This window comes from Alosa pseudoharengus, unplaced genomic scaffold (assembly GCF_046254945.1).
Source record: "Alosa pseudoharengus isolate Yale_2024_CS ecotype anadromous, Long Island Sound unplaced genomic scaffold, YU_APseudo_1.1 YU_APseudo_1.1_scf_17, whole genome shotgun sequence".
Classification (NCBI taxonomy): domain Eukaryota; kingdom Metazoa; phylum Chordata; class Actinopteri; order Clupeiformes; family Clupeidae; genus Alosa; species Alosa pseudoharengus.
Window position 1 is genome coordinate 38,244,729 of NW_027468640.1, and position 26,448 is coordinate 38,271,176.

The 26,448-nt window shown below is 42.2% G+C and overlaps 1 protein-coding gene across 3 annotated transcripts; it reads left to right on the forward strand.

Moving 5' to 3' along the window:
• Nucleotides 1-128: 128 nt before the first annotated feature.
• On the forward strand, nt 129-20,943 carry plod3 (procollagen-lysine, 2-oxoglutarate 5-dioxygenase 3). 3 transcript variants are annotated; one of them, XM_076289526.1, is made up of 20 exons: nt 129-350; nt 1,811-1,902; nt 2,422-2,558; nt 5,023-5,186; nt 5,807-5,919; nt 6,041-6,104; nt 6,318-6,415; nt 6,528-6,629; nt 6,894-7,025; nt 7,441-7,562; nt 8,621-8,725; nt 9,146-9,271; nt 9,547-9,688; nt 12,627-12,740; nt 14,792-14,863; nt 16,917-17,021; nt 17,311-17,457; nt 17,646-17,771; nt 18,172-18,341; nt 18,624-20,943. In XM_076289526.1, the coding sequence occupies exons 1-19, from the start codon at nt 260-262 to the stop codon at nt 18,325-18,327; spliced, it is 2,208 nt and encodes a 735-aa protein (XP_076145641.1). In that variant the 5' UTR covers nt 129-259; the 3' UTR covers nt 18,328-18,341; nt 18,624-20,943. The 3 variants fall into 3 exon arrangements, with proteins under 3 accessions (XP_076145641.1, XP_076145639.1, XP_076145638.1); XM_076289524.1 differs by having other exon boundaries at nt 18,172-18,329; XM_076289523.1 differs by having other exon boundaries at nt 18,172-20,943.
• The last annotated feature ends 5,505 nt before the right edge of the window (nt 20,944-26,448 follow it).

Genomic DNA, 26,448 nt, shown 5'->3' on the forward strand with positions numbered 1-26,448 from the left:
CGGTTATAGGTTTAGTGCCTTGACTGGCTATGAGCCCGTCACTCAAAAAGTATGCGCTGTGATTGGTTGTAAAACGAGAAGCGATGTCTGCTGCTTCTTGTTGACAAAATTGTTCTATTCCCAGATTACGCGAGAGTTCTGAGAGAGGAGCAAAAAAGGGTGTCCTGAGCTCATCGGCTCCCAAGTAGCTACCGAATCACCGGGAAACTGGGGACCTCCCGTCTCACGGCAGCGCGGAATATCGATATAGAAGCAAGCAATGGATCTGTCTCTTTTGGCTGTGATTTGTGCATCTATGCTGGGCTGTATCGGCCACTCATCGGCTGCTGATAGGAAAAAAATGTCTCCAGGTATGTAACCCCGCTACAACAGTCGCTCAAACGGTGATAAGGTTTGCCACTTTCAGTGAATGATCCTACCCTTAGACTACTCACACTTCTTACCTTTGACTTGCCTGCATACAACCTTTTTGTTAGTAGTACCTAGGCTACATGCCCTCCTTAATTAGCTAGCTTAATTGCAAAACACGCATTAAACTAAATCACCAGCTAGCGTTTACTCTGTCTAGGGGTAACATTAGGCACTCAGAAGGCTGGCAGACTAGTTAGATGGATACGTTATACTGATTAATTTGTCGATTATATATCCTACATTGGTTAACCAATCTTAATTACTGGGCTACTTGGGTGAACTTCGTAAAGCTAAACGCAAGGGACGGGTGTTTATCGCTTTTACTGTGCTTCATACATATGCTTGAACTCTTTTGACCTCTTGTAGACCATCGTATTCTCTCCACCGTAGCCTATATCTCCATGTGCGTAATGTTGCTATGTCCTTTTTGGGTGCAGTAGTAGTCTTTTCACCAAACTTTCCATCTCAGGTTCTTCAGTATAATATCCACAACTTCATTGAGCAGTTTTCCTCGCCCACGGATCCATTCGATCTCCCAGCGTGACGCGTCGGGAACAATTTACACCAATTAACGGCATCGTTTTAATAATGTAGTTATCAGTTTGTTATTAATGTCAATTACGACTTTCGCGTCTTTTCCGAGACAAACCTGGTGCTCTCCCGGCCGTGAACCCAACATAACTAGCATAGTTAGTACAATGGCTTTATTGATTCACACATGGATAGGCAACATATTGTCAGCATGCTTAACCCAGCTGTAGCGTAGTCTTGTGAGTTCAACTTCTAGAAAGTTCCATGGGGTTGGACATTTGAGGGTTCTCTCTATTCAGGACATCACGTGCTTAGGTGAACGAGGAAGAGAGGGAATGCATTTCTTTATCTATTCTACACCATTTGGAACTTATCTCCAGATTTAGCGGTTCCAAACATTTTCTGTGAACCACAGTGGGGACAGGAAATGGATTAGTAGCCCTTTCTCAAGCTCCCACCCCCTCATCTCATTTCTCCTGCTTCTCCACCCTCCTCATTCTAGCTGCTTAATTCTGCACGTCTCTATCTTTCTTATTTTACCATTGCTGTATTTTCCCATTCATTTGCTTTCTCCTGCACTCTCTTTTTATTTTTCCTGAGTCTCTTGTTATTGTAGCACACCCACCTACCCCCTCCATCAGAATACAGTTGTATCAGGAAGTTAGCTGTGCCAGGCCTACACCAACAACGTGCAATTAATAAAGAATATCAAGTATTACAATGCATATGTAAGTGTTTTGTTCTGTCTTTGATTTCTCTCTCTCTCTCTCTCTCTCTCTCTCTCTCTTTCCCTTTCTCTTTCTGAAACACATGCCTGCACATACCCACACATACATACTGTGTCACTCTTCTTGTATGGCTTTTGTAGAAAACTTGTTGGTGATCACAGCCGCCACAGAGGAAACAGATGGCTTCAAACGATTCATGAGAACTGCCAGAGAGTTTAATTATACTGTGAAGGTAATTCCATTCTGCTCGCATACACACAACATAAAGGAGAAAATATGGTGTAGATAAGTATTTGCACACACACACACACACACACACAGTTTTCTCACTACATTTCATTTCAAGAAAATACCTGAGAAAATACCTTCATATCTTAAGGGCAGTATAATATATTTAATTTAGGTGTTCTCAATCCATCTCCTGGAGCTATTTTGCTCTGTGTTTCCAACCTGTTTTTGATCTGCATGTTAACTAACATCATGATGCAAATATTCAAGAGCATTACATTGATCAGCTGCACATGACACAGGGAGAGATAGTAAACTGAGAGTAAACAGCTGCTTAAGGTTAATTGTAACTTTTTAGAACAAGAAACAAGACATTTGAAGAGCCTATGACCTATGTCACCTATGAAGTCTGTTTCTGTCTGAGCATGAATGTTTAAAGTGATGGTGGAGTCTACAGCAGCGTGTGTGTGTTTGTGTGTGTGTTTGTGTGTGTGTTTGTGTGTGTGTGTGTGTGTGTGTGTAGGTGCTTGGCCTGGGTGAGGAGTGGAAAGGAGGTGATGTGGCGCGCACTGTAGGTGGAGGTCAAAAGGTGCGCTGGCTGAAGAATGAACTCCAGAAGCACGCCGACAAAGAGGACCTCATCATCATGTTTGTGGACAGGTCAGTACATTTTGTTTCTGCTAACATACGCAGGAGACCATAAATACTCCTCTATATGTTGTATGAAGAACAGAATGGAAACATTTATAAACAAAATGGTTATATTACAGGAAGTATAAGTTACCATTCCCATAGAATACTTCCCAAATGGGGTACTTTGTTTAGTTGGTAATAGGGTGGGACAGTGGTGTTTAAAACCTTCACCATCTCGGGTTTGTGTCTCAGATGGTGTTTCCATTTCTGGATGGAAGGGCTAAGAAAGATTGATAAATGATATCACAGAGAAAGTCATTATTTGAGATACAAAAAGATCAGAACAATGTGCAGATTGAGGGATTGACTGTTACCATAAGGGTACCAGTAGTGCATGGCACTTCATAAGTAAGCTCTGGGGGAAATGTAGTGTCGGTGTGTGACCTCATTTTCTTTCTTCACTTTTGGTGTGTGTGCGTTCTTGTCTCTGATTGTATTATATAATGGGGTGTCTGTCCTTATTATTTTATCTGTCTTTTCATCCCTCTCATATTCCCCCATTGTGATTGTGTGTGTTTGTGCGTGTTTCATTGTGATTGTGTGTGTTTGTGTGTGTTTCATTGTGACATTGAGAGAGCTAGCAACACAACTCCTCCCTTTATTCACAATGCACTTTTTATCTACCTGTAACATTACACCTGACTCACTCAACCTGACACACACACACACACACACACACACACACACACACACACACACACACACACACACACACACACACACACACACACACAGTCAGTCTTTTACAGTCATGCTGGATCATTGAGCCCAGCCCGCCCCAGTTTCTGATACAATGCAATAACTAGGCTATCCCTAGTAGCACTGATAAATAAAGGGGATATAGCCTAGGTACTGGTTCTTTCATTTGACTTGACATTGATTTATTGTGTTCATTTTATATTCAGTAGTGTTTGAAACTGACAGTAGTTTGTGGAGTTTTATATACTGTAACATTTAGTGATTTAGTGGTCTTTTTTTAATCCCTGAATGTTATATAACATAACTACATATAGATACATAACTACATATAGATAGATAGATAGATACGTAGATACATACATACATACATACATACATATATACATACATACATACTACTTATGTGGTGTGCAGAGGTAAACATCCAACTAACACAGGCTATTCTTGTCTACCTTTTGTTAAATCACGTTACAGCCAGTTTAAGTCCCTGTACCGCTTCCACCACAGTTTTACACACACAATACATTAAGCTTGTCCACATGGTTATCAATGTATAGTTAGCTACCTATTACATCATGTTTGATACATTTAGCGTTATTATGAATGAAGTCTGTGCATGGAGATCGAATACCAGCCGCTGCTTAGTTTTCCTGTAACAGTGAAGATCACGTTTGTACTTTGCTAGTGTTGCTGTTGCTGGTATAAGAATGAGTGTGTGTTCACATTCCAGTCAGTCTGTCATCTGGAAACATCTCACGTTCAGTCCGCTCTCTCGCACTGAATTACAGCCCTGAAATTACACTCTTGCACAGTTAGGAGAGAGAAGAAGTCGATCCAGGCACATGGTAAGGGTTCTGCTGGCTATGATGCCTTATTGGTGACACCACGTGCACGTGTAAATGACTGGGTGAGCCTGGAAGGTCTTGAAACGGAACTTGAAACTCTTCTTCCTCTCCTCCTCTTTCTCTCCCTCCCTTTCTCTTCGACCCACCCTGTCATACTTATGCTCTCTCCTTTCATGTTACTTTCTATATGGAGTGCCACTCTATAATTAGTTTTCATGGCGTTTTTTTAGTAACACCCCACCCGTTGCGGGTGCATGGCACACACACACACACACACACACACACACCAAACACACATAATGATGCACATGATGATGCTGTGTATTTAAAGAAGCACTATGCAGGTCTGGTTATTCCTTCGCTGTTTCTGGGTTTTCGCCTGTTTTTCTCCGTGGAGAAGCGATAGGAGGAGATGAAGCACCCACCAAATGACCCAGAAAATGTTGTAGAACCATCAGAACGACTCTCATCCTGCATAATTAAGCTGCATTTTAATCAACCTGCATTTTTGCTAAAATTGTTGCATAGTGCTTCTTTAACTACACACTTGGTTAGCCTCATAATTACTAAAATTATGTTATAATTTAATATAATTATAATTAATTAATTATAATTAATTATAAAATTAATGTAAAATAAATAGACAGTGGGTATCTAAAAATAAAATCATACACCACAGTAGCAGCACAATATATTGAAACAAAATATGGACTATCTTTCTAATTATTTTTAATCTGAGGAAGTAGCACATGTGGATTTACACGTGGTTAAGTCTTTATTGGGTGTTCTCATGCATCATTTGCATTTGTAATAGTCGATTGATGTAAGGGTTTGAGACCTGGTCCAGTAAACATCTCTCTCCCCCTCCATCTTCTTCTCCTCTGTAGTTATGATGTGATCTTTGCAAGTGGGCCTAAGGAGCTGCTGCAGAAGTTCTCCCAGCTGGGTCACAGGGTGGTGTTCTCCGCCGAGGGCTTCTGCTGGCCTGACCAGCGCCTGGCCCCTAAATACCCGCCTGTCCTCAATGGCAAGCGCTACCTCAACTCTGGAGGTAGGCACACGCACACGCACACACACACACACACACACACACCGTTTATTTGTAGATCCCTACATTTCTTTCTAATAAATTAATAGGCAAATCAACACAGGCTCAGGCCTAGTTGAAAGCTGACATGAGAAAGAAAAAAAATAAGTTGAAAGTCTCTTGCACCATATGTTTTATTTGAATAGGATTGCTAAATATGTCTAACCTGGCCCTAGCCAGATGAATGTCGTTCCGCTTAGCTCCGCCTAGCTTCACTCACATCCATCTGGAACCTCTTCCATTGAGAGTGATTTCTCCAACCAACTTTATGGTTTAGCCAATCAGGACGCAGGGCGGGAGTTTCATAGATGTGACATAGCGTAGAAGCGACTGTGAGACTTATCAGCGTCACGGGTTGGCTTCGATGTGAGTGGTTGAAGTAGCACGTCAATAGATGACGGAGAGGTGGCTTATTCAATCATATGCAAGCATTTTTTGATTAGGTCCAGCCTTCTGAAGCAACACTTCAATGGATCGGTTCCAGATGGATGAGTGGAGCTAGGCGGAGCGAAATTCATCTGGCTAGGGCCAGGTTAAAATATGTCACAATGAAATCTAAAATGTACATTTGTATCTGTGAACAGGTTTCATTGGCTATGCTTCTGACCTCTATAATATTGTGAAGCAGTGGAAGTTAAAAGATAATGATGATGACCAGTTGTTCTACACCAGGATCTACCTCGACAAAGAACAAAGAGTAAGATAGTTTGTTTGTTTCTGTGTGAGCATCTATGTGCAGTTGAATGTAGCCTGTATGCAGCCTGTATGCATACATTACATATGTGTATGTGTCTGACTCTCTGTGTATCTTTTCTCAGACACGGTTTAACATGACACTGGACCACCGCTCTCATCTGATTCAGAATCTCAATGGTGCCCTTGGTGAGAAAAAATGCGCTCTCTCTCTCTCTATCTCTATCTCACACACACATATTCACACTCAATGTACAGATACAAATACAGGAGGTTATGCACAAACGTACACATACATGCCAGTACTTGACTCATAGACCTATCCCAGACCCACAAATTGGACTTCAACAACCACGCCCCATATTGACCATATTGAACTGACCTTAGTAATTATTTTTGCAGAGGAGGTGGTGCTGAAGTTTGAGAAAGCTCGTGTACGTGCTCGAAATGTGGCCTATGACACACTTCCTGTCATCATCCATGGTAACGGACCAACTAAGGTAAACAAATAACAAACTATTTGTAATAAGCTAAAGCACATCAAACAAACAGGCAGAGTGTTTGTTTATTATCATTTAAAGTCTGATTTGTTGCTGCTGTGTGTTCCTTCAGTTGCAGCTGAACTACCTTGGTAACTACGTTCCGACTGCCTGGACATATGAGAATGGTTGTGGAACCTGTGATGATGACCTCCTCTACTTCAATGATGTGCCGGTGTGTTAGTGTGCTTGGTTTGCTTGTGTGTGTGTGTGTGTTTATGAATGTGCTAATGAAAATAAAGCTAAGAAAATGTAACAGTAGTTCTCTTGCAAAAGATGTAAATATGGCGATAACATTTTGAACCCTCTACACTTTTAGAATCAGATGGAGCAATAACCACTTTGTATAAAATATGTATTATTGTAAGCATGATTATACAAAGGGACAGTGAATTCTGCAATAATATCTTGACCCATGTGTGTGTGCGCGTGTTTTCAGGATGAAGAAATGCCAATAGTTCACATTGGTGTGTTTATCGAGCAGCCGACTCCATTCATGGAGGAGTTCCTTGAGCGTCTAGCCACCCTCAACTACCCACACTCACGCCTGCGTCTGTTCATACACAATAACGTACGTACACACTCAACTACCCACACTCACGCCTGCGTCTGTTCATACACAATAACGTACGTACACACTCAACTACCCACACTCACGCCTGTGTCTGTTCATACACAATAACGTACGTACACACTCAACTACCCACACTCACGCCTGCGTCTGTTCATACACAATAACATACATACACACTCAAGCACTTCAATAATCCTCTGATCAATCTATATATGGTAATATAACTCTTTTCTAAAATAGGCCTTACTTCATTGTATATACAATTTAGGCACACAGTACTCACACAGATATTCATTCAATTTTGCTAAATTGCCCATGTGCTTAGCAATCTTTCAATCAATCAATTTTTGTGTTGCTGACCTTTGTTTGTGTGTGTGGGTGTGGATGTTTGCATGTGTGGGTGTGTGTATAGGTGGTGCATCATGAGCGACACATTGAGCAGTTCTGGGCCCGTCACCGTTCTCTGTTCCCCTCGGCAACCATCATTGGCCCAGAGGAGAACATGCAGCAGGCTGTGGCCAGAACCCAGGCAGTGTGAGTTCTCCATTAAACCCATACTAAACTTGGACTCCAACAGTGCTACAGCTTAAACCCAAACTAAACCTATATTGTTGCAATACTAACACTTAAAGCTAAGTACTTATACTAAAGTTATGGTTATGGTAATTGTATTTAGCAGAATATGAACCTTACAATAGCTAAAATGAACAGTAAACAGTTTTTAGAAGTTGGCCAACATTAAGCAAACTAGTAACAATAACATTTACATTTACATTTATTCATTCGGCAGACGTGTTAATCCAAAGCGATTTACAGCAATAGAATAACATTTAAGGATTTTAACAAGCTACAAAGCTACAGCTACAGCAATAGAATAGCATGTAAGCTACAGTGCAGAGGAGACTATAGCTAGGAATTACCACTGCATCTGTCAATACTAGTACTAGAGGATAGGATTGCCTACATATTAAGTACCAGTCTCACACACAGAGAAGCACACACATATACAAAAGCAAACGCACACGTGCACACACTCATTTACATACACAAAAGTTGCTCAGTGTTCAGTGTCTCTCTCAGCCAAGGGGTCCTTGGGCTGAAAAAGGTTGAAGACCCCTGGAGTAGGAGATGGAGACAAATTAACAAGGGTGATTTATTTTTGCAGAGAGAATGTGCAGGGCTGAGCGGCGGTCATATTTTGTACCACTTTGCGGTACATCTAGTTTTTAAAGCAGGCATCCTTGAGGGCACATAATTGGGATACAGGTTTTCTACAGAAATGGCATGTTTTGAACAGGCACTGCACTAGTCAATAATAAAAAATAAACAAATGGCAATAATGAAAATAAACAAACTTATACTAAATACATGTACCAAACCTGGAGCCCTGTTACTCTTCCACTGTTCAAAAATTGTCAGCCTCTTAGAGCCAATCACATGTAAAACTAGTCTAATTGTTGCACTGTTAAAAATACTGCCCTTATGCAGTATTCTACCATGCTGCACATCTTTACCAGGGATTATGGGAAATCTTTGGGATTATGATTTGGGATTATGTGTGTGTGTGTGTGTGTGTGTGTGTGTGTGTGTAGGGAGGCCTGTAAGAAGGACCCCAGCTGTGACTACTACTTCAACATCGACTCTGAGGTGGCTCTGATCAACCCTGATATCCTGCGCATCCTCATCGAGGAAAACAAGTACGGCCCCTGACTTCCCCCCAACTCTGTCCACCCACCTCCTTTAGGGAGTGACCACTGACCTCTGCCACTCTCCATACCCACACACACATTAACTCCACACACTCATACACACCTACATCCATACACCTTCACTCACACATAGCTATACCTACATTAAATGAGTGGAAAAAACTGGAACTAGTATCTCTTGATATCTCTCTTTCTTTGATGACTTGAACGAACAATGACCCATGTGTATAGAGAGCTCTTCTAGATGATAGTCTGAAGTGTCTGAAATGAGCCGGTATGCCTAGTGTAAATTGTGTCAACCTCAAATCTTTTTTTTTTTTCTGTCTCTTCTCTCTCTCTCTCTCTCTCTCTCTCTCTCTCTCTCTCTCTCTCTTTCCCTCCCTCCTTCCCTCCCTCCCTCCCTCTCAGGCCTGTGATTGCTCCCATGCTGTCTCGCCACGGGAAGCTCTGGTCCAACTTCTGGGGCGCTCTGAGCCCGGAGGGTTTCTACTCACGCTCTGAGGACTACATTGACATCGTCCAGGGCAAACGAGTGTGAGTCCCTCCCTCCTGCCCGCCCCGTATGTGTGTGTGTGTGTGTATGTCTGGATGTGTTTATCAGCGTCACTGCAGCAATGTCACAGGCAAATCATAGTTAGCCTGTTGAAGTCAAAGTACCTTTTATTTCCAAAAATATTCCCCACGTCATGTCAGTTTCCCTATGGCTTTTTGTGGGTTTTGAGGAACAATGTGTATGTGTTAGCGGCCTGGATTATTTACTTAATTGATCTGTGTGTGTGTGTTTGTTTGTGTGTGTGTGTGTCTTGCAGTGGCGTGTGGAACGTGCCTTACCTAACTCAGGTATACCTGATCCAGGGCTCCATACTCCGCTCACGCCTCAAGGCAGTCAGCATCTACCAGCAGGATGGCACAGACCCAGACATGGCCTTCTGCCGTTCTGTCCGAGACCAGGTGAGTGTGTGTGTGTGTGTGTGTGTGTGTGTGTGTGCTTGTAGTCCAGCTCAATACTGTATAAAAAAACTTCTCCCTCACATATCCGGCCGATTTTTACAGTACATGGATCTTGATCGCTACACGTTGCCAACAGTGGCGGCTGGTGGTTAAAAAAATAACGGAGGAAGGAATGTCTGCTTGATTGGCGTTAGTGGCAAATGTGAGGTTGTGATGGTGTTTGGTGGCATATGTGAACAATAGAGTATGTAGGCCGCCTACCCAGACACATTTATAGCAGCAGTATGTACTATGCCAGTTAAAATGCTACAATGTTGTGCAATAAATGCTGTTCTGACATTGACATGTAAATTTAGGTCTGGGAAGTCAGGGAAGATATGTAGGTCTAGTTATGAAATACTGTTTTCCAGATGTGCAAAATTACGGAAAGTCTGGAGGTTTTGCTCAGTGTAATACATTGGCAGAAAAGTCTATAATAATAAAAATAGACACTTGTTTTATAAAACCATGTAACTATTTACCATTAAAAATAGAGCTTAAATGTGGTTATTTGTAACATGCTATTGTTTTTAAAGCCAAATCGCTATAATTTAAAGACAGGTTGTAGTAGCTAAGTGGGAATTTATGAAAGCATACTCGAAAGGCAAATGTTATTGAAGACGTCATTAAAGGAATGCATCATGGTCTGAAACATTCATTAACAATGTTACCATCCAAAGATACATTTAGAACGGTGAAAACAAGAACATAACAACAAGAACCTTATTTAACAATTGTTTAGTTAAGGCATAACTTGGATGATTATAACAACGCATAAATATCCAAAACTGTTTTATCACCAAGTGAACTGTCCACGTATGTGACAGGCCAGCAGTAGGCTATGGCTGATTGTTTTCTGTGCTAACGTTACCAGTTAGCCATGAGTAGCCTATTTGTCTGACTAGCATTCAGTAGCCTACACTTACCATCTTGTTTTGGAATATGAATGTTTGCTTCCTTTTGTCTTCCTACTTTGATAAACATTATCAGTGTATTTGAATGTATAAAAGATTTGAGATTGTCCTCTGATTCCATTGTACTGTTTATTTCACGAGCAAAAAACAAGCTTTCCGTTCAACATAAGATTCGTAGTTTGACTGCAGATAACCTTCTTGAACCGTTGCCGCTAAAAACAGCACCCCCTATCGCAATTGAAAATTACTGTACGGAGGAGCTTCCTCCCTTGGCCATTGAAAACGACGTGATTCACGAGCCGCTGGGGTCCGAGGCGTTTATAATGGACTTCAATGAGGGGCTTGAGGAGGAAGCTCCTCCATACAGTAATTTTCAATTGCGATAGGGGGTGCTGTTGGCATTTTGACCTAGGGGAACGATTTTGTTCATTCAAAGTGTTAAAAATAGTAATATTAACAGTAATTTATCAGATTAGTAATTCACTTTATATATTTTTTATTTTTCTCTGAAATTTTAGGGAGGGTGTTCCTCCCTTTCCTCAATGAAGGAGCCTCCTCTGGTTGCCAAGTACTGTCGATAGGGAAAATAATCGGTGCTACCGAGCTGGAATAGTTGCAGCCAATGGCCAGTACTCCCATTGAGCTACAATGCTAGGTCTGTAAATATAAAATGTAAATGAGGTTTCTAGGCCAAGTATACTTGTGTATACAAGAAATTTGGTCTTTGCATTTATCCCATCCGTGAATTAGTGAACACACAGAGCACACAGTGAACACACAGTGAGGTGAAGCACACACTAATCCGGAGCACTGAGCTGCCTTGCTACAGCGGCGCTGTAGGGCACTTGCTACAGGGCACTTCAGCCATTCCCACATCTAAATGTGCCTTTTTTGCCTCTTAACAGACTCAAAATGTTCGGTAGCACTGATTTTGGTCATTATTTTTCCTATCGATAGTACTCGGCAACGTCTAGCGATCAAGATCCATGTAAAAATCGGCTGGATTTCTCCTTTAAGGCCTATTGGTCAGGTTGTCTGTTATCCAGGTCACAAGTTGACATATATATATATATATATATATATATATATATATATCTCAGAGTTTCCGCTTGAAAAAAATGTTTCATTTGGAAAACGGGAGACAGGCTATGTAGCTTAAAGTATGACATAATCAGGCAGTATAGAATGCAACCCTAACCCTGCAGATCATAGAGAAAGCATGCTTTGGGAACAGAACACAGTTGCATGTCCAGTGTACCATGGGTCTGTCTAGACGGAGAAGTGTCTGGTGCAGCCGCACCCCCCGCACCTCCACTTCCAACGTCACTGAGTCCGACAGATACGCCCGACACTTCTTTTTCTCTGGTAGTGGTGGAGATGACCGGACATCTGAGGCTTCAGGCATTACCAATTTATCATCATCCATCGTGTCTGGCCTCTAAAAATATTTAAGGCTGCCTGGGCCTGGCCATATTTGAACCATTGATCACTCATTCGTTCGTTGTTAAACAAAAGTTTTAAGCGTGCACTTCCTATTTGAAATGCAACATGCGTGTTGTTTAATAACTTTCAAACGGTAGAGTCTGTTCCTTTAAAACAGAGCCAAAGGACGACATTTTAGGCTTATTCTCAAATTCAGATTGTGATTCAGATTGTGTTAGGGGGACGTGATTATTAGCCAATTTCAATCGGATAATTTGACCGGAGAGACACACACACACACACACATACACACACACACACAGATAGTTATAGGCAATAGGCAAAAATGTTGGTACGCATGAGCATTTGCCACAAAAATGTTCATGAAATAAAAACAATTGGATCAGCATTTAAAGAAGTGCTGATTTTGTCTGTTTTGTCCTGGAGTACCCACGTCACTACATGTGCATGCATGCAGGAAACACTGAATAGAGAGCATGTATTCATAGGAGTTCCTAAAAGTGAAATAGTTGGTTGGTGATTGATGTTGTTGTGTTGTGCAGGGGGTTTTCATGTTTGTGTCAAATAGAGACGAGTTTGGGCGCCTCATCTCCACCACCAATTACAACACCACCCGGCTCCACCCAGACATGTGGCAGATCTTCGACAATCCTGTGGTAAGAAATAACACGTGCTGTGCATACCCTCACATACGTACATACCCACTCCCATGCGTACATACCCATTCCCATGCCCACATACCCACTCCCATGCGCACATACCCACTCCAATGCGAACATACCCACTCCCATGCCTACCCACTCCCATGCCTACATGCTGTGCATACCCACTCCCATGCATACACTCCCATGCGTACATGGTCTCAGTGTCATACCCACTCCCATGCGTACATGCTCTCAGTGTCATACCCACTCCCATGCGTACATGCTCTCAGTGTCATACACTCCCATGCATACATGCTGTGCACACCCACTCCCATGCGTACATGCTCTCAGTGTCATACCCACTCCCACTGGCGCCTTAATGCAGGGGCTTACCTGGGCTTCAGCCCAGGGGCCTCGACCAATGAGGGGCCTCCTAATAATAATAATGATAATCAATAATAAACGGCGTGTCTGTATTCGCGGCGTCATTAGCCTACTCTGGAGCTAGCCTAAATAATTGAGCACATCGTAGCCTACTGCTCTACAATTAGGCTACATCCATGCAGAGGCCCCCTTTGTCTTCTCCAATTGTAAAGTGTAACAACATGTAACAAAACGTAATAAATCCCAACGGGTGTAGAGGAGCTAGAGGAGAGGCTGAAACTGACTGACAAACTTATCATACAAAATCACTGTTTATCCCCCGTAAGAAAACGGAACCCCCCGACACGACAAACACATGCACTTTTGAAAAGTTTTTGAACGTCCATATGTGTACCCATCTTTTAACTTAGCCTGCAGCCAGCGTTGTAAAAGTTCAACGCTTGTTTTCGTGCAGTAGGCTAGCCTTTTTGATAAGCGATGTCATGGGTTGGCTGACGTGATTCGAGGACTTTCTGTTCCTGTTTATGTAAAGATTTTGCATAGGCTCAATAATGATAGCTACACTGCATGTTATTAACCAAAAGCGCACGCTATGTAAATAGGCGGGGCAGATGATTATTTAATCATAATTGATATTTGCGGTTGGGGGGGGGGGGGGCGGGGGGGGGGGGGGGGCTTAAAAAATATATAGCCCAGGGGCCTCGGGTGGTATTAAGGCGCCCCTGCCCACTCCCATGCGTACATGCTCTCAGTGTCATACACTCCCATGCGTACATGCTGTGCACACCCACTCCCATGCGTACATGCTCTCAGTGTCATACCCACTCCCATGCGTACATGCTCTCAGTGTCATACACTCCCATGCGTACAGTACATGCTGTGCACACCCACTCCCATGCGTACATGCCCACTCCCATGCGTACATGCTCTCAGTGTCATACCCACTCCCATGCCTACATGCTCTCAGTGTCATACTGTACACTCCCATGCCTACATGCTCTCAGTGTCATACACTCCCATGCCTACATGCTCTCAGTGTCATACTGTACACTCCCATGCGTACATGCTGTGCATACACACTCCCATGCGTACAGTACATGCTCTCAGTGTCATACACTCCCATGCCTACATGCTCTCAGTGTCATACACTCCCATGCCTACATGCTCTCAGTGTCACCCACTCCCATGCCTACATGCTCTCAGTGTCACACACTCCCATGCCTACATGCTCTCTGTCACACACTCCCATGCCTACATGCTCTCAGTGTCATACACTCCCATGCCTACATGCTCCCATGCCTACATGCTCTCAGTGTCATACCCACTCCCATGCGTACATGCTGTGCACACCCACTCCCATGCGTACATGTCCACTCCCATGCTTACATGCTCTCAGTGTCATACACTCCCATGCGTACATGCTCTCAGTGTCATACACTCCCATGCCTACATGCTCTCAGTGTCATACACTCACATCAGTTTCACATACACATATTTATACGCTCACACTGAGCATATAAGTGTGGTCTATAAAGTGGGTCCACCCTTTACATTCTCCTTCACGATCATGTTTTTCCATGTCCACTTGTTTCCCTACCCTGTTTTTATTCTTCCTTCTTGTTCCCTCTCCCTTGCTTCCTCTATTTCCTAATTTGTCTTTCTATCTCTTTGTCCTGCAGGACTGGAAGGAAAAGTACATCCATGAGAATTATTCAAAGATCTTTGAGGAAGATGAGAAAGTGGTGGAACAGGTAAGAGCTCCCACAATGCATCACCCTGCCAGTAAGAGCTCAGTTCATCACAGAAGAGCTCAATCCGATTCCTTCACAGTAGCAGGCTTCATTTATTTTTGTAGCTAGTAAAAATGATTCACCAAATAAATGCATGAGTACTGGCATGAGGTTTTTACCTAGGGTTAAAATTTTACCAGTAAATTTGACCCTTTTGTTTTACACGTTAAATTGACACGTGTCAATGAATCCGGAATCTGTTGCAGGCCAATGAGTGTGAGAAGGATAGGGACTGGCCACTGTAAGTGGCAAATCTGTGAAGGGGGAGGGTCCTAGAGATAATCGAGCGTGCATAAAAGTCTGTGGGAAGGAGACAGATATCACAACCTGCTACGTGCGTCTGAACAATGAGCAAGCGAACTATTGACTCGTTCTAACGACCTGCGGCTAGTGTGCTAGTGCCAGAGTCTAGCAGGGGTGGCCAAACTACGGCCCGCCACGCACTTTAATCCAGCCCGCCGAGCATTTATTAAGTTATCATAGATCCGGCCCGCCACACACTTTAATCCAGCATTAGGTTATCATAGGTTGCTCGCTTTTTTTTCCCCCATCGATAGACAACGTTATGGTTAACTTTACTGCAAACTGCTTTACACTCTTCTTAGAGAACGTTTACAATGTCAATGTCAAAACGGCATGTTACATAGAGATGATATTCTTTGTAATCTCCATTGCAGCAGATCTAATTTACATTATGCTACTCCATTTAATTAAATAACCATGAAACAACAGACTGTCGCTGTCTAGGACCACCGAGCTGCTAATCGGCAGGGTCGCCCATCACGATTTCGGACAGTCTTGTTCTTCCAGGACAGTCTTGTTCTTCTCTCCAGACTGCCAGTGAATTCTCCGGGTTGGTCAGTTAGCTGCTAGCTGCTATAAAGAACTTTGTTGGCGTTGCATCGGTTGTGAAGACACAGCCGTGCTCAGTTTTCACGCGGGTCATCATTGCCTTTGGACATTTTCAGCCGGTTTGAAAATTGGACTAATTAACATGATTTTTTTTTTCTTTTTAAATTTATTTTATTTTTTACTTTTTATTTGTTAATTTGTTTGTTGTCTGTCTTGGTGTCACGGGTACGCTGGCGACTACGCCGCTCTGTCCAGCATCTTTTGTCTTTTTGTTATGTGTCTTGTATGTGGAGCGCTTTGTGTTGCACTCTGTGCATGTTAAATGCGCTATAAAAATAAAACTGACTTGACTTGACTTAATTGGGAACGCGTTTGAGTGCGCACAAGAGGGAGAGAGAGCGCGACAGGTTCCAGCTGGCTTGTGATTGTTGATAATTGAACTTTTAAAAGGAAATCGCGAAGGCAACATTAGTTCCCACTACTGACCATTTATAAATTGTGAGAAGGCACAGCCATAGGCACAGCACTAGCCATAGGCTATATTTGAGTGGCGCTGGCAAAAGAGTCTTAAAGTGACAGTGCACCATTTATACATAAATTAAACAGCATCAAATTAACAGTATTTCTTAAGAAATTAATTTTCTACAACAAAATTACTTTGTCATTATTATTATTATTATTAAATGATAAAAAAAAACGTCAGAGTGTCAGAGGTTTGTGTGGCGAGTGGCGAGAAAGGCCCACCATTTTCGGGAAGACTGGCTGTGAGAATTCAGCTGGTTAAAGGAAAATTCCGGTATTTAGCACTTTGAGTCCCTTTTCTGGTTTGTTTTGGATGAACTAGAGTGGTGGACACCGAAATTTTGACGATTGGTCCTGTCTTGACTTTTCTGACTAGTTTTAAATGGCCTTTTCTGCTTCAGAGTGGCTGCAACAGGCATGCACAAACATGTCCTAAAACAACTCTTATCGTCGTTTTCAAAACTGTGCAACTCACCAAGTGTTTTTTTTGGAGTGCTCTTATTTGACCTGGACTGAAGCAAGTTTTTTTTTAATTGTCCATGGTGTTGTGTTTTGATGGACAGCCTGGTGTTCATGTGGCTTGTGTTGAGCTCCACTTCTGATAGATGTATTGCTATGTGTTATGTCTTCTTTCCCTCAGCCGTGCCCAGATGTGTACTGGTTTCCGGCATTTTCTGAACGTATGTGTGACGAGCTGGTTGAGACCATGGAGGACCATGGTGAATGGTCCAATGGGAATCACAAGGTATGTATGTTTTCCTGGGTAGTTCTGTAACATTGCAGGTCTTTTTAAGTACAAGATTTTCTGTATGAATGTTGTTTGTATTTGTGTAAGCGTTTGTGTATGTGCATTGGTTTTTGTATGCACTATGTACTGTGTTTTTATTTGTGGAAATGTGTGCATGTATTTATTTACCAAAACCATTTAAGTGTGGGTAAGCTTGTACAGCTTCCCAGTGTTTATGAATGCAAATAACCATCTATTAACCCCCTCCCCCCCCTTATATGTTTGTGTGTGTGTGTGTGTATGCCAGGATGAGCGTCTAAGTGGAGGCTATGAAAACGTACCTACAGTAGACATCCACATGAACCAGATCCAGTTTGAGAAGGAGTGGCTCAAGTTCCTCAAGGAGTACATTGCCCCGGTCACTGAAAAACTTTACCCAGGCTACTTCCCAAAGGTAGTACACTGTATTCATGAAAAGTTACAGTGTAGCTGCAACAACATCATACCTTACACCTGTCTGTGCAAATATAAACTGATCTGACATGGTATTGACCTGTGTGTGTGTGTGTGTGTGTGTGTGTGTGTGTGTGTGTGTGTGTGTGTGTGTGTGTGTGTGTGTGTGTGTCATATGTGTGAGTGCAGGCTCAGGCGATCATGAACTTTGTTGTGCGGTACCGTCCAGATGAGCAGCCTTTTCTGAGACCCCACCACGACTCCTCCACATTCACCATCAACATCGCCCTCAACAGCAAGGGCAAAGACTACCAGGTATCAGGGTTCCCACGGCTGTGGAAAATCTGGAAAGATCGTGGAATTGTAAAATCCAATTTTCCAGGCCTCGAATAATCAAGGAATTTTGTAAATTCATTGAAAGTTTTGGTAAAATCATTAAATTTAATTTTGTCATACCAGGAACGTAGGTAGCAGATAGCGTGCATCGTCACAGAATTTGATTGCTTCCTTCATAGATAAAGAATGGTGGGGCCGTAGCCTACTGGTTAGGGCTTCAGGCTTGTAACCGAAGAGTTGCCGGTTCGATCCCCAAGCCAGTAGGAAAAAATGTGGATGGGGGAAGTGGTTGTGCACTGCTCAGAATTAGCCCCAACCTGTGGTGTAAAGTAAGCTGTAAGTAAGTATACTAACCGGAACTTCCATCCCTCATCCACAGGGTGGTGGCTGCCGGTTCCTGCGGTATGACTGTAAGGTGGAGGCCCCGCGCAAGGGCTGGTCCTTCATGCACCCTGGCCGGCTCACCCACTATCACGAGGGCCTGCCCACCACGCAGGGCACACGCTACATCATGGTGTCCTTTGTAGACCCCTAACGGTTTGTGATTGTGTATGTGTGTGTTAGTCTTTTTTTGTTTGTGTTAAGGACTTCTTCATGGTGTCAGTCACAGACTTGCAATATCTTGTGTGTGTATCAATATCTTTTGTGTGTGTATGTGTGCGTGATCATGTGAATGAGGGAGATATTGGCTACATCATGGTATCCTTCAATGACTCCATAAACCTTCCCTGTATGTCAGTGTGGTGTGTGTGTGTGCATGTGTGTGTGCGTGTTATCTTTTGTTTTAAGGGGCATCTGTCTTACGTATGGCTGTTCATTCCTCCTCTTTAGTACCTGCCCTCCGGCATTAACTAATGAACACCCTGGCTATATAGCCCATCTGTAGAGGAGCCAGCCAAAACAATCCACCAGACTCTAGAACAGATCTATCCCGGATCTATCTCTGTCACCTGGGGTGTTACGTTGGAATAATGTGCACACTGAATGTAAAGTGAGTGTCATCGGGCCAGAACTGTACATGATGACAGATCACAGTGTGGAGGCAAATTGATTCATTGTGTACAAGAGGCACATTAAAAAAAAAAACTATATTTCAGGCAGGCCTTTCCTTTTCCAAAGACCCACCTAAAAATCCCTCTTTAGCTGTTAGCCAAAGATTTTCAATCCCCCTTGGAGCATTGCCAGTTTTTGGCTTGATTTTGAATTTTCAAATGCTGCTTATGCCGTTATCATTCCACATGTACTCCCCCCTCCACCACCACTACCAGTCATATAGGGTAGCACATGTGTGGCTCCATGAGACCACAGTAGGGTACAAGTCTCGTCTAGATGGAGGATTTGGATATCCCTGCTGAAGAGAGTGCCATACATATGCAATACATCTATGCAGTACCACTGTGATTCACTTTATTGTTGTTTTTTGTACCTCTGACCACCTTTGAAGCACTGTATATGACCCACCCCAATGCTTTACAGAATATTTTGATATTGTTAAAGGTAGTCAGCCATTTTGGCTGAAGTTAGCCCTTATGAAACTCAAGAAATTCAATGAGTAACACTCCCATTGTCCAGCTAATGCAACTGTATTTTCCAGCTATATATTATATAACCAGATATTAACACACAGGGCAACTTCGTAGTCCTTGTGATCTACGTCACCTCAATTTTGAGGAGGTGCACGTCAGGTGATAGTGTGGGGCTTGAAAGGGGTTACACGGCAACACAGATGCTCTGCATAGCGACAGTGTCGATTTGATGGAGAATCATGAATTGTATTTTAGTTGGTGATTGGCTGGATTTTTATTTTTAAATACTATATCATACGGTTGAAAATGAGTAAGATTTCACCAAATGCTACAGAAAGTATTCTGAATAGAAATTGCTGATTTTATCTTTAACGTGGGTTAGATATTACCTTTTTTAGTAGCTATTAGGATAGAATTGGTCTAGCCTCCACTAAGAAAATGGGTCAGTAACTACCAAGGTCTTATATATCCGTGACTATACTGTGGACATCATTGAGTCATACCCTTGCTTTGTGAAGAAATCAAGCCATTTGTTGAAATGAGAGCTGCCATGTGTTCAAATTAGAACCAGATTGTGCATAATGTAACAGAGGTGAAATGAGCTAGCAGGCTAGTTGCGCGTGTAAATCCTGACACCCATAACCTTAAGAACGCTTCTAACCGCTGAGTTGGAAGCCTAGGCTTTTAGCTCAGTGGTTAGAGCGTTCGACTCCCATGCCGGTGAGTGTTGAGGCGGGTTCGAGGGCCATGAGTGCCGGACGAATTACGACCTCTGTTACACATAGTGAGTGCTTTTTGGAGCCAGAGCATGCATAGCACAGTATCAGACAGGTCAGCCCAGAATCTACTCATATTTCGTTTGATCTGCTCTGTGCTTTGGTCCTGTCTAGTTGTTTCCCTTTCAGAATCACTTCACAGTGTCCATACATTTTACCGTCATTGACATGACACTTGTTTAAGGGCCTTTCCTCTCCTTCAGCTGAAAACAGTATCATAACCTTTTGATATCAAGCAACTTTGGTATATGGATCACCCAGTTGGCTACATGGCTGTGGAAACATTGATCTACAACTGAGTGTGTCCTGGCATATCCTCTGACGCTACAATGAGAGCCAAGTGTGTGCCTTGTGTTACCATAATGGCTGTGATGTTCTAGAAAGTTTCAGTGGTTGTATGTGGCTGGTTACTCTCAGTGTGTGTTGTTTGAGATACATGAAAATCCATGGCAGATCAATTGGTCAGCGTGTTTATGATCATGATTGATGAGGCTGATAGTCATAATGTATACACTTAAACTGATGTTTGATATTTTTTAACACTCCACAGTTGGATGATAAATATTGTCTGAAATTTATGATGGATGTTCTTTTTTATTCTTATTCTATATTTTGCTTCTAACCAAATATCAGTAAATATCTGAATAAATAAGAAAGAATATTTTTAAATGGGCTACAGTAGGAAATGAGAAAGTATTACAGTTTCACAACAACAATGTTTTTTTTTTTTTTTTGAGTTTTTTGTGTTAGAAACAAACTTCTGCCTTGTTTGTGATGTTACATCTGCCTGTACAAAGTGCCATTAAATTATTTTTCTTCTTGAAAATAAAAATTGACATTTTGCTTGTATCGCTGTGTAAAAAATCTATTAGAATCTGCCCTCTATTACTTGTCTGCTTTCCATTGTGCAATATACAGTGATCTTATTCTTAAAGCATAGGCCTACATATTTAGGCTACACAACTGTCACCACTCCCGTCAAAAAAGAATGTTAGAAATAATAATAAAATAATAATAATAATAATAATAATACATTTTATTTAAAAAACGCCTTTCAGGACACCCACGGTCGCTTCACAGATCAAACAAATAGAAGGAAAAAATTATATATCAAAAAAGGAGAAAAATTATATATACAGCGGGGAAAATAAGTATTGAACACGTCAACATTTTTTTCAGTAAGTATACTTCCAATGAGGCTATTTGCATGACATTTTTACCAGACATTAGTATTAACTCAGATAATCCACCCATATAAAAAAATCCAAACATTAAAGTCCATAGGCAGAGTTATGTGCAATAAAGTGGAATGACACAGGAAAAAAGTATTGAACACGCCTGCTGAAATTTTTTTAAATACTTTGTGGAAAAGCCTTTATTCGTAATGACAGCTTCAAGGTATTTCCTGTATGATGAAACTAATCAGTCAGAGTATTCTGGTGTGAGTTTGGCCCATTCTTTTAAACAGATAGTCCTTTGATATTGAAGATTTCAGGGGTCCCTCTTGTAAATCCTGATCTTTAGTTAACTTCCAAAACTGTTCAATTGAATTGAAGTCAGGGCCTTGATTTCCTTTCTCTGAAACCAATTGAGAGTTTCCTTTGCTGAATGGTTAGGATCATTGTCCTGCTGGAAGGTCTAGCCATGTCTCATCCTCATCATCCTGTGGATGTAAAGATTCTCCCAGAAAAAAATGACTCCATTCATCATTCCTTCAACTGTATGAAGTCTGCTAGTACCATGAGATGAAAAACAGCCCACACCATGATGCCACCACCTCCAAACCTCACTGTTTGTTAGGGTATTTTTAGGGTGATGCACAGTGCCATTTCTCCTCCAAATATGGTGTGTAGTATGACATCCGAAAAGTTACATTTTTAACCAGAATACATTCTCTCAGTATTGCATAGGATTGTCCAAATGTTGTGTAGCAAACTTTCAACGAGGTTTGACATGTTTTTCTTCAGCAAAAGAGTCATGCGGGATGAGCGTGCGTAGAGGCCATGGTGGTGGAGTGCATTACCTATGATTTTCTCTGTAAAAATTGTACCTGCTGCCTCCAAGTCTTTCTGGAGCTTTCTCTGAGTGGTCCTTGGATCTTCGGCTACACTTCTGACTATCCTTCTGACTTCCTGGTCAGAAATCTTGCAAGGAGATCCTGTGCATGGCCAGTTGATGATGCATTGATGTTCGTTCCACTTGCAGATAATGGCTCCAATACTGCTTGCTGGATGATTCAGAAGTTTTGAAGTGCATCTGTAACCAGTTCCATTGATATGTTTTGCAACAATAAGGTTGCAAAGGTCTTGGGAGGGCTCTTTGCTTTTGCCCATCATGAAATGTTTCTTGTGTGACACCTTGGTAACAAAAAACCTTTTTATAGCCCACCAGTATGTACTAACCCAGTTTATATCAATTTGCACAGATAGCAGGGATAATTTCTCTAAATACTTATAGATTCCAGTTTGTTCCTTGCCATTCCTTGCCTTTGTGTACTGCTTTTTCTTAGTGTGTTCAATACTTTTTCCCTGTGCCATTCCACTTTTTTACTCATAACTCTACTTTTAGACATTAATGTTTGGATTTTTATATATGTGTGGATTACCTAAGTTAATACTAATGTCTGGTGAAATTTTCATGCGAATAGCCTCACTGGAAGTATACTTACTGAAAAAAATGTTGACGTGTTCAATACTTATTTTCCCCGCTGTATATATATATATATACCATTTAGCCTTTAGAAATGTGCATAGACAAATGCACTTGACATTATCCGCATGCATCTCAATATGTGACTCATTATACCTCATTATACTTGCCTAGGGTGATAATTGCAGCACGACTACTGGAAAAAGAAGTGCCATTTGTTGACAAAAAACACATCTTTCATCATTAAATTGATGTTTCATTTTACAGTTCTGTGCAGAATAATAGCAGTGTGTTTTAAAAAAATGAATGAAGCTCAAAATCCTTAGAATAGCTGTTAATTCCATAATATCAATGCATTGGGAAAACTGCACATTCAATTTCAAATCAAAACATGACCAAAATTGATCAAGTTTGTGTAATACCTTTACAGAAAGTGAAGAAAAAGGGATGTTAGGCTGTTAAAAAAAATAGCAGCAAATAGCATTTTTCTTTACAAACTCAAACATTTACTGTATAAAGATTTTGCTTTACTTGAATCACTGCACTAATATCTAGTTGCATTACCATTATTTCTGAGAATTGCTTCATATCTGTGTTGCATGGAGTCGACCAACTACTGGCACCTGTGAACAGGTATTTCAGCCAAGGACGATTGAACTACATTCCACAATTCCTCTGCATTTCTGGGTTTTGCCTCAGAAACCGCATTTTTGATGTCACCCCACAAGTTTTCTATAGGATTGAAGTCTGGGGATCTGGCTGGCCACTCCATAACGTCAATTTTGTTAGTCTGGAACCAATACTTTGCTCGCTTACTGGTGTGTTTTGGGTTATTGTCTTGTTGAAACACCCATTTAAAAGGCACAGTTTGTCCAACGACCCACATGCACTGAATTCAAGCCACAGTACACTGAAGACAGTAAAGCATGGTAGTGCACAATTCATGTTATGGGGATGTTTCTCATACTGTGGTGTTGGACCTACTTATCGCACACCAGAGATCATGGATCAGTTTCAATACATCAAAAATATTTGAAGAGGTCATGTTATCTTATGCTGAAGAGGAAATGCCTTTGAAATGGGTGTTTCAACAAGACACAAGATGTCAGAAAGAGAAGGCACGAGATATCGCATTCAGATCAGGTGATGCTCAAGCCTATAGCTCATCCAGGGCTAACCTGAAAAGGGGCATCAAAAAGGCCAAGCACAACTAAGCTAAGGATTGAGGATCACTTCAAGAACAACTCGGACCCCCGACGCATGTATAAGTATATATACTCTTTTGATCCCATGAGGGAAATTTGGTCTCTGCATTTATCCCAATCCGTGAATTAGTGAAACACACTCAGCACACAATGAACACACAGTGAGGTGAAGCACACACTAATCCCGGCACAGTGAGCTGCCTGCAACAACAGCGGCGCTCGGGGAGCAGTGAGGGGTTAGGTGCGTTGCTCAAGGGCACTTCAGCCGTGCCTACTGGTCGGGGGTTTGAACCGGCAACCCTCCGGTTACAAGTCCGAAGTGCTAACCAGTAGGCCACGGCTGCCCTATAATGTAGCAAGGCATCCAGGCCATCACAGATTACAAAACTACTAACTCCATGCCCCCCAACACCTCCTTGCCTGATGAGCTGAACCACTTCTATGGCCGCTTTGATAGGGACAACAAGGAGGTGGCCATCAAGGCTGTGCAGATCACCAGTGTCACGAGCATGAACCCAAATCTATCAAATCCATTAGTTCTAACTTTTTAGCACCAAGTCAAAATTTCCAGGTCACAAAATTTCCAACCACAAATAATTCCACTACTTTTTATTGCTTAGCCTACTTACCACTTCAACACCAACTGTAACAGTTCAACACAAGCAAAACATTGCGAGCTCAATGTGCGTGTGAGTTGCTAGGAAAAGGGCTGCTGATCGGTCTTCAACTATTTTGGTAGCCTACGATTTATTACACATCCAGAAGAATACATTTGAGTCGTTACAGGCTCTGGCTTATTATGGAGCATAATAGGAACAAAGTTATGATTAAAAAAAAAATATCAGGGAGGAAAAATCAGAGGGGGCACGTGCCCCCTTAATTTCAATGGGCATGATGCCACTGCCTCCAGGTCAGAAAGTCCACAAAACGTCAGGCAGGATCAACTCCAAAGACAGTCCAGAGATTGGCAGGAGAATCCAACAATACAATTGCAGCCATCCGTGAAAATCCGTGATATTCAGTGGATATGGCAAGCGTGATAACTCGGCAATCTAGAAGCCGAGTGAACCTGTTTAAATGCAGCAGTCAATCAGGCAACCAGGGACAGGTGAGCAAGGGGAATATATAGAACGGATTACAGGGCATGGCATAGGACAAACGAAGGCAGACAGAGCAAAGCAGCCAAGAGCAAAACACGGATCACGACCGAGAGGGGCCGGGCTGGATCGTGACAACCAGACCCTCACACTCTCCACCACCGATGTGTGTGCGGCACTGAGCAGGACTAACGCACGTAAGGCTGCTGGTCCTGATGGTATCCCTGGACACGTACTCAGGGCCTGTGCTGTGCAGCTGAATGAGGTTTGGACTAACATAATTAGGCACCTGTCCCCGCACGCTTCAAAACAACCTCCATCATGCCGGTGCCAAAACACTCCACTGCAACAAGCCTTAATGACTTCCATCCAGTTGCACTTACCCCCATCATTAAGTGTTTTGAGAGGCTAGTCCTGGCCCATCTCAAGACCTGCTTATACCCTCACTGGACCCCTTCCAATTCGCCTACCATCAGAACAGGAGCACAGAGGATACTGTCTCTACGGCACTTCACTTCGGCCCTGTCCCACCTTGACAATAGCAACACCTATGTGAGGATGCTGTTTATTGACTTAAGTTCAGCATTCAATACCATCATCCCCTTCCAACTGATCACCAAACTCAGTGAACTGGGCATCAATACCTCCCTCTGTTACTGGATTTTGGACTTCCTAACCAACAGACCTCAGTCTGTTAGGTTAGATAATCACACCTCCTCAACCATCATTCTGAAAACCAGCGTACCACAGGGATGTGTACTGAGCCCTCTCTTCTACTCCCTTTAAACCCACACCTGTACATGTTGTACAACATGTCTGTTATCAACTGATAGGAACTGAATCTTTCCGACGCTGTTTGCCCTAGTTCAGTTCAGTCAAGTGGTCTATGACTAGCAGGATTAACGACATGGAAGACACTGGATTAAATGGATAGGTAAGTAATAACAACTAGCCAGAACGATTTATTATCAGTTTCCATGTGTAGTGCCGTTTTTAATTTCATAGACTGTATAAATAAGTCAATTTAGTCAGCGTACAGCTGCTAACGTTAACAGCTAGCTAAACAGCTGGTGCCTGTTCAGCTTTGTTGGTGCCTGCACAAAACACATTAAGTTAAGATTTCCCTTAAAATCCGATTTAGGGCCCCCTTAAAATAAAATGTAGTTTTCCCTAAAGTTATTGTGTCTTGCAACTCAAGTGACAGGCTGTGTTCGCTTTTTTACAGATGTTGCAGATCTTATGTTATAGATGTTAACATAGCGTAACGTGAGAGCCAGCTCAGCGAGATCGCTACTGCCATTAATGTCAATATTGCTAAATGGACTTATTTATACAGTCTAAGAAATTAAAAACGGCACTACACATCGAAACCGATAATAAATCGTTCTGGCAAGTTCTTATTA